Source organism: Mus pahari, chromosome X (genome assembly GCF_900095145.1).
Source record: "Mus pahari chromosome X, PAHARI_EIJ_v1.1, whole genome shotgun sequence".
NCBI classification, from domain to species: Eukaryota; Metazoa; Chordata; class Mammalia; order Rodentia; family Muridae; genus Mus; species Mus pahari.
In genome coordinates this window covers 92,150,569-92,160,003 of record NC_034613.1, presented here as the reverse complement: position 1 = coordinate 92,160,003, position 9,435 = coordinate 92,150,569, and the positions used below count along the sequence as shown (strand labels likewise).

Sequence of the window (9,435 nt, the reverse complement as noted above, 5' to 3'; positions counted from 1 at the left end):
GTCAGCCATCATTGGGAAGAGAGGCCCCTAGGTCTTGCAAACTTTATATGTCCCAGTACAGGGGAATGCCAGGGCCAAGAAGTAGGAGTGAGTGGGTAGGGGAGCAGGGAAGGGAAGGTATAGGGAACTTTTGAAATGTAAATAAAACATTTGAAATGTAAATAAAGAAAATATCTAATAAAAAAATAAAGTGGTTTAAAGTGATTGAAACTTACAGAAGAATACTGGTTCTTTATCAGTAATTATGAGACTAAAACTGTGCACTTTGCTTTTAAATGTATGTGAGATCCCATATAAACAAAGTTTATCTTCACAGTGGTGATGGCCTTACTGTGGTCCTACATGATCTACAACCTTGCATGGTCTACTTTTTAAGGTAGGAACTTCGTCCCACACAACCTACCACGAGCCTGTATCTAGTAGAAACTTCTTAATCTATATAAGTTTAGTACTGAGAATTGCTACAGGAAATCTAGCTTTTTGCTGGCAAAGTGCCCTTGAATACTCATGTAATCAACCACTGTAGTTTAAACTCATGAGGCTAGAAAAGAAAAAATGATGAAATTATAAAGCAGGTGACTAGTTAGGGAGATAAAGGGGATNAGGGAGCATGGGAAGAGAACAAAAGAGTTTTATGGAGAGATAGGAAGATGGTCATATATGGGATTCCATAATGAAAGTTGTTAATGCGTATACTCAACATGTGCTAACAAAAGAACAACAAAGCATATGTCTAGAAATACAAACTTGTAACTTGGATCCTGAACGCACCAATTTCTGTTCCCCTTTCAGAGTAACAACCATAAGAGATGCAGAACACAGAAGTGTGTCTGAAGTGGTTAGCTTCACAACACCAGGCTGTGAACCAGACCCTCCTCTTGCACCCACACTGATTAGCAGAACCAAGAACAGCCTGAATTTACAATGGAAAGTAAGGATTTTACTGACAAAAGAATCTCAATGTGATTTTCAAACACTGTCCTGTTTCCTGAATGTAACCATAAATGATGCATGCTTCATCTAAGTGATTTCTCCATCACATCTCTTCACAATGATCTTTCTGCTCAGTCTAAGAGATCATGCCAAGTGAATTAAGAAATATCAATATACTTTCGATCATTAATAAAAAGCTAACTGCCCATTTCTAGCACTCATGTTTTGGTGTCAATCATCCCAGTTACCAATAACACTTTGTCTCTGGTTTCTTAGTTATCCATTTTAACTTCCTTCCTTTTATGCAATCTGGAAACATGAGATATACGACCTGGGTGTTTCTTGGAGACTGGAAAATGTGTTTTAAACTTAAATCCTAATTGTCATAAAAATAAATATTCCTACACAAATTTTTGAAGTACAAATTCACCAGACTTTAAATGCATAAATGCATGCTCATGGTGTGTGTAGGATATATATGTGCTATATAAAAATAAACCATCATAATTTTATCTTTCTAACATTTTCAGGTTTCCAATGATAATGGATCCAAAATAAGCAGCTTCCTTTTGGAATGGGATGAGGTATGCTCATTTATTATTAATAAGATTTTTCATATAATATAATCTGATTAATGTTTCCTTTCTTCCAACTCCAGATCCCTGCACCCCAACCCACCCCTATTCAAATCCACCCTTTCTTTTTCTCTTCAGAAAACATGGAAGAAAATCATAATACAATAAGATATGTTTACAAACAAAGAAACCTGAATAGGACAAAACAAACAAATGGAAAGAAATAGAGCCAAAGGAAAAGCACAAGGAACACATGTAGACACAGAGACACACACTTTCTTACACACCAAAGGCTCATAAAGGAAAAAAAACCCAGAAAACATAACATAATATATAAGCAAAAGACCTGTAAGGAATTTTATAATGATTTTATAATGATTTCAGTGAAACAGCGGTCTTCTATACATCAGGAAATCCGCCTCCAACACCACTGCCACCTAAGTTGAAAGAAGCAGGAATCTACAGGCAACACGAATTGTGTTACACAAATATCCAAACACACACACACACACACACACACACACACACAAACTTCAGAATTACTATTGAGTTCATTCTGTGTTGGCTAACCAGTGCTGGGCAGAGGGTCCGCCCTCAACTGTAGTTTATCCACCCTGTGAGACTCCATTGGAGGAAACCAACTTTATTGCACACTGTTAACACTCTGGGTTAGGGTCCAGGTCCCTTGCTCAGTGCTGGGATCCCATCTTGCTTAGACCTGGTACAAAGGAATTTTTAAAAATCACCTGATTGGGAATGGTTAATGCTATGGTGAGTGTGTGTTAAGTGTGATATAATTCAATATGATAATATTTTGTTTGCATTGTCTAGGGTAAAGGTGAAGACTTCAAAAGTTGTTACAGTGGACGCCTGAAACAGCACAAGCTCTTTAAACTGAGCCCTTCGACAAAGTATTCCTTCCGATTAGCTGCCAAAAATGACTTTGGCTGCAGGTACCCTGACTTATTTGCACAACTGGAAAAATCTATACTGCCACCGATCCTGAAAATGAATGCTTTCATTTCAACTTACTCTTTTAGTGATTTCAGTGAAACAGCGGTCTTCTATACATCAGGAAAGACGCCTCCAACACCACTGCCACCTAAGTTGAAAGAAGCAGGAATCTACAGTTTGTCTCTAGAGTGGCGTGCCCCAACAAACCCAAACCCAAATGACACTCTCACTTATGTGCTAGAGATGGAGGAAGCAAAATCTGTAAGTCTCCTTCTTTGTCTTTTTCTTTTTTTTCTTTATTTTTTCTTTATTTTTTTCTTACACCATAAGCTTAACCTCATATTTCAACAATTTTTTATATTTACTTCTCACTTGAAAAAAAACCAGCCTTCAGTATATTCAGAATGGAAGCCAATCAGCACCACTTTTGGGCAGGTCTGCATAGGCCTCCTTATCCTTAAACTAGCTGAATGCAAGAGTTTCATGTGTCTATACAAAGAAGACGGTTAGCATCTTCAATTCTAAGCCTGTTCTAGGTGATGCTCTGTGGCCACACATACTTTTAGTACCTTCAAAGGAATTTTCAAGCTGTGTCCTCTCTTCATCTAGTTTCATCATGTGGGTGATCAACTACTTCATTCCTTTCTGACCTTCCAAATCTGTGTCAAAGAGATAGTCAATTTAAAAAGCAGCTGTAAGTTACTATGTCCATGTTACCAAAATTTAAATCAAGCAGATAACATTAAGATGAGTTCTGGTTTGTAACTAATAGGTTACTTGCTTCCATATGTGCTATCTCATTATATCTTGAAAATAATGAAGTTTTGAAAAGAGAAATTATCTCCAATTTTCATTGAAATTGGATTTTTTTTTCTCATAGAATACAACACAACCAAACCAGTTTCCCCTCCTCCACTATCCCACTCCTCCAACCTGCCCTCCCCCTCATACACACACCCCTTTCCATCAGAAAAGGCAGGCCTCCCGGGCATATCACCTGAACATGGCCTATCAAATTGCAGTAACATTAGGCACAAACACTCATATCAACCCTGGAGGAGGAACCCCAACAAGAGGAAAAGGATCCCAAGAGCAGGCAAAAGTCAGAGACAATGCCCAGTCCCACTGTGAGGAGTCTCACAGAACACCAAGCTAACAAACATCCTAACAGATGCAGAGGACCTGATGCAGACCGCTTTGGGGTTCAAAACCATTCAGGTAGATGGAAAATTGAAGGAACACCTTGAATCTAGGCTTTCTCCTAAATCTTTGTCCTCCATTTTTAGGGATTAGGTTTTAAACCTAAATACAATGGAGAAGATCTCACCTGCACCATAAGAAATCTTCAAAGAAACACTATGTACAAGTTTCGGGTATGTGGCATGATTTATAATGTGGTATTATTTCTTGAAATGAAAGTTTACTTGGCACTTGATTCTTGGAAATTGTCATGGAGCTGACTCTCTACATATTGCTAAACTGTACATTAATTTTCAGTGATTAACAAAATAATCTCTTTCACTCAAACAGATTTTTGCCTATAATCTGGAAGGAAGGAGCAACCCTAGTGGAGAAGTAAAATATACTACTCGTCCAGCTAGGCCTGGATGCCCTAATACACCATATGTAGTGGGAACGATCCATGCACGACAAGTGACAATTGGATGGGGTAAATAAGTCTTCTCTGTTGAACTTTTCCCCTCTCCGTACTAGTATTTATAGCTCAGAAGAAATCGTCCTGCAATTTCACTAAGCAAAATATTCTCATTTGCATGTGAACCATTCTGCCATATAAATGGGATTAGTGGTAATCCCTATTATTTTTTCTATTTCCTATTGCTTGCTTAGCTATTCACAAGTGAACAAATTGTTGAACTTCATATGGATCTGTGAATAAGCTTCTTCCAAGTAAAATGTATTTATAGCCAACATAAGGCCCATAGTTAGAAGTTTGTGTGAAAGATGAATATCAGCTTAGCCAGAAATTATATTTACACAAACTTATTACTGTATATGAACTAGGTAAATGATAATTATTCTATATGTACTTATTTAGTCTCTTCATAAGAACTTTGAAATGCTATCTAAATGCTTGATGGCTGATGTCACATGTATATAGCTTGTATTATGTTTAGAGAATATTAGTATAGAGATGTCAATATACCAATATGACATGATTATAATTTTCTGTGAAAAGTACAATTTATGAGATAAAATTTTAGTGAAAACTTGTGTTTTCCAAAGACACACTTAACAAAAGAATCACTTAAACTTTATTTCTACTTTTAGACTTACCCAAAGACAATGGTGGAATGAACATTTCAAGTTACAGCCTAGAAGTTTGTGAAAACTCAGATGGTGGTAAGGCAACACAAATTTTAAAAGATTTTATTTTGAAATAATCTTACACTCATCTAGAAAGTATTAAAAATTCTACAGAATTCCTGTGAAAAACTTGTACTTGGTTTCACCAAATAGCAGTGTCTCATGCAGACATAGTACAATTGCCAGAACCAGAAAAACTGGATTGATACACACCTATAAACCAAACCCTACAACACACTTAGATTCCTTTGGATTTTAATAAAACATTATTATTTACTGGTCACTTGCAGTTTCTGATTAATTCTACTGGGATGAAATTATTAAACAACCTTAAAATATTATTGAATTGGGGCTGGGCATATGACTCAGATATTAAGAGTAATGACTGCTGCCAGGCGTGGTGGCACACGCCTTTAATCCCAGCACTTGGGAGGCAGAGACAGGTGGATTTTTGAGTTCAAGGCCAACATAGTCTACAAAGTGAGTTCCAAGACAGCCAGGGCTATACAGAGAAACCCTGTCTCAAAAAACGAAAAAAAAAAAAAAAAGAGTACTGACTGCTTGCTATTCTAGAGGGCATGTGTTCAATTCCCAACATACACATGGTTGCACACAACCATTTGTAAAGGGGTCTGATAGCTTATTCTGGTGAGTCTGAAGAGAGCAACAGTGTATTTAGATACATCAATGAATAAATAAATCTTTAAAACAATATTTTGGATCAAGTTATTTCCCAAAACGGTTGTTTCTTCACATATAATATGTAGATTGTATATATGCTTTATATCATGCATACATTAACTATTATGGTGGCCTATAAAATTTACACATGATTTATGAAGAAATTGAACCAAATTTCTCTTCTTCCTTCAGCGAATACCTGGAAAATAATCTACAATGGCACTCTACAGGAATTTCTGTATGATGACCTCCAACCAGCCACCACATATAAACTGAGAGTCTTTTGCACTTCCCCTGCAGGCCAAAGCCGTGTAAGAAAACAGAATAGGAAAAGTTCTCCAACTGAGAATTGAAATAAACTGTTATATTACTAAATGTTTTCTGAAGGTCATCGTGAATTTAGTAGAGTAGTAAAATACTTTTCTCTTAGCCTTCAGATGTATTGACAATTCATACGCCTACTCTTCCTCCTGAGTCTTGCCGTTCACAGCCCTTCCGTGGTAAAACCAAGGGCAAGGATGCCAACCTTCCTGGTAAGTAAGGCTTCCTTCTGTGATTCACAGTTGTCCCTAAACTTCCTGGCTCGTGACTTTTGCTTTCTGTGCAGGTGTTAATATTAGCAAGTACCATTTCCTTTTAGGACAGAATTGAATAAAGGTTAACAAACCAATCCTTGGTAACTGACAACGAACTTTTTAATGTCTAAGTCAAATTGAGAAGTTAATGGATACAATGAGCTTTGAGTGTCTAAGCTTGTTTAAAGAGTTGCCTTAACTCACTGTACAGTAGGTTGTATTGTTTTAAAGAAACATCTCTAAAAACTAGGGACTTGTTGTGGAGCCAAATGATGCAGTGTGTGCTTAGTATTCACAACTCACCCGGTTACATCCCTACTACCAAGGTAAATTTGAGCAGGGAAGGGAAACTGAGTGCATTTTATATGTTTTGTAGACAATCGTTCTGTTAATGGGAAGCCAGAAGCACTTGTGCGTGCCAAAAAAGCAAAAGGTCCTCATCAGGACAGAAAAGAGTGCCCCAGCTCTGAAAAGAAATGTGCAGTAAGTAAACTAATTCCTGAAGAACCCATACTTTCTGGATGAAAACATAAAGCATGAGTTTAAAAGGTATACTAGTCACATGATCCACTTGTACTTTGTTTCACTTTGAATGAATACATGTCTGCACTGTTCTTGTTGCCAAGGTTTGGAGTAACCATGCCTGCAAAGTCATGCATGTGTTTGTTTATTTGTATGTTTGTTTAATTTGTAGCTTGGATCTCAGTCAATGGAGTGTGGATCTGTACCAGCCCGGCACCCTCCTTCTCAGTGTGGTACACCTGTGCTAACCTGCAAGGGTCCAACCTGTGTTATTGTCAGTTGGGAAGTATGTTACCAATTCAACTTTTTATTCATTCTGCTGATACACAAACATGTTACTAGTTTGGAGCACTTTTTGGAGAAAAAAAAATGAAATGAATCATAGATTAGAATTAGGATCCTACATCACTCATACCATGCTTTGTAGAGCATTCCTAGGATCTAATACCACTGAAGTCATGAAGACAACAGAGCCAATACTCTGCTCTTCGTATCTTAATTATAAATTTGGGGACCAAGTAAACCACGAATGGGTAACTAATTGAATTTTTGAAGTTAATGCCGGAGTCATTGAAGGAAGAGCAATTTATAAAATGTTTAATTTTCTGTGGTGCTAAGGACTGAAGCCGGGACTTCAAACATGCTAGGGAAGCACTCTACTTCTGAACAATTATCCTCAGCCAAGAACTTAGTCTTCTCTGAAGAACTTCACTGGGAAAGCTTCTGCTGCTATAGCTAGCATGTAACTACAATGTGGTACAAAAGAATGGAAAAGATTTTAAAATGTACTTTTTACAACCATGTGAATGTCTTACCAACCTAAGTTTTCGAAAGTAAGATTTAACCTAATTATTTAGTCATATCGGTTTATTTGACCTGTTTTTTCCCCACTCTCAAGCAACAGTGTAACTTTTTAACATTGATCCAAAAGGCTAAGTCTGTTAATGATGCATGACAGAGCTGATTCTTTAACTTTTGAAGCCTAGATCACCAGTGCATGTGTTTTAGCATACTAACCAATGGTAATCTTAACCAATCTTAATATATTTGTTTTCATTCATCTAATATGTGGAATTAGCAAGTCCTTTTTCTTACTTTCACTTGTTCCTTTCATGTTATTACAGTGTCATGCCTGTGTTTGTTTCTACATATCTCTATCCAGTATCACTTGATGGATTGCAAGCTTTTACTCGGTATTCCTCCTCACAGATTCAAATATACTGAACACTTAGAAAAACAATTGAATTTCTGTGTATGTTTCATCTTTCAGATTCCTAAATGCAACGGTGCTGAAATCATTGATTACCGACTGCAATGGGGACAAGTTGAAGATTCCATGCATTTGATTTACACTGGCCCTTGCTTGCGCTATGAAGTTAAAGGTCTTATTCCTGCAACCACATACTTATGCAGAGTACAGGTAGATCTGACATTCCATTCACTATAAAGAAGGCAATAGCTATTAAACCTATATTTTCCAGATACATAATACTAACATCATTTCCAATGTCAAGAAGGGAATAATTTTCAAATTGAGAATATTGCTTATATTTAACAACAGAAGGTGTTGTTTGGTTGGTTTTAGTTTTTTGAGACAGGGTATTTCTGTGTAGCTCTGGCTTTCCTAGAACTCTCTCTGTAGGCAGGCCTCCCACTCAGATATCCACCCACCTCTGCCTCCTGGCATGCTGGGATTAAAGGTATATGCCAATACTACCTGGTCAATCAGTTCCTAATTTCCAAGTTTGTTAATCATTATATTTAATAAGCATGTACAAAGGGACTCAAAGTCAAGGACATGTTTATTTTGAGACAGCCTTGGAACAGACTTTCATCAGAATTCAAGACAGTAAGTCAATGAACTTCTTTTATGGTCTAAGCTTGGTAAGGGGCTTGGGCTTGGAAAGGGGCTATTGCGGGGGGCTGGGAACTTTCCTGAATGATCAGAACAGTCTTGTTGGTTAGATAAGGTAGTGTTAAGGATTAAACTAGGATGTGCAGGAATGGTATATTCCGTTAAAGCCTGGCTTCAGGAAACTGAAACTGTTACTTATATGAAGGGGACTTTTCAGACCAGATGAACCTGCCTTGAAGGCAAGATGGTCATGCAACTGTTCTTTCAGTTCAAGTTCTATGGTTTGGTAGAAATGCAGGGCAACCAAATCTTTGTTAATACTCCCTGCTACGGTCCTTGGAATGAATGTCTGAAGGAGAATGGAAAATTTAAGACATTACTGTGGGGTGCTAGAGAAATGACTCAGTGGTTAAAAGAAATGACTGCTCTTCCAAAGGTCCTGAGTCCAATTCCCAGCAACCACATGGTGGCTCACAACCATCTATAATGGGATCTGATGTCCTCCTCTGGTGTGTCTGAAGAACACAAGGATGTACTCACATACAAAAATTAAATCAATTAACCTTAAAAAAAAAAGACATCATGGTGAAGTCACTCTGCTAGGAGAAATTAAAGTGATCCTGCCAGGCAGAAGCTTCTGGAAAAAAAAATTAATAGAACAAGGAAGTAAGAGGTATCCAGGATGATCATGACAATCAGAACAACAAAAACCTTGTTCCAAATAACTGTGAAAAGGTTAATCATGAGGTGGAGGAACGGATGGAGAACAATGGCTCTATCTTCTATCTATTTTATTTTATTTTATTTTATTTATTATTTTCTTTATTTATATTACAAATGCTATCCTGAAAATTCCCTATACCCCCCTCCCGACCCTGATCCCCTACCCACCCACTCCCACTACTTGGCCCACCCTTCCCTTGTGCTGGGTCATATAAAGTTTGCAAGACCAAGGGGCCTCTCTTCCCACTGATGGCCGATTAGGTCATCTTCTGCTACATATACAGCTAGAGAC

General features: G+C 37.5%; 1 protein-coding gene across 1 annotated transcript in view; it reads left to right on the top strand.

Moving 5' to 3' along the window:
- LOC110313438 (fibronectin type III domain containing protein 3C1) overlaps positions 1-9,435 on the top strand; it is a 64,281-nt gene that overhangs the window by 44,588 nt on the left and 10,258 nt on the right. The window contains exons 10-22 of the mRNA XM_021187648.2: positions 317-376; positions 793-931; positions 1,464-1,517; positions 2,340-2,461; positions 2,549-2,723; positions 3,749-3,835; positions 3,993-4,131; positions 4,752-4,823; positions 5,661-5,779; positions 5,899-6,001; positions 6,420-6,526; positions 6,738-6,851; positions 7,836-7,985. Of these exons, the coding sequence (XP_021043307.1) occupies positions 317-376; positions 793-931; positions 1,464-1,517; positions 2,340-2,461; positions 2,549-2,723; positions 3,749-3,835; positions 3,993-4,131; positions 4,752-4,823; positions 5,661-5,779; positions 5,899-6,001; positions 6,420-6,526; positions 6,738-6,851; positions 7,836-7,985 (1,441 nt within the window). The remainder of the gene's footprint in view (positions 1-316; positions 377-792; positions 932-1,463; positions 1,518-2,339; positions 2,462-2,548; positions 2,724-3,748; positions 3,836-3,992; positions 4,132-4,751; positions 4,824-5,660; positions 5,780-5,898; positions 6,002-6,419; positions 6,527-6,737; positions 6,852-7,835; positions 7,986-9,435) is intronic.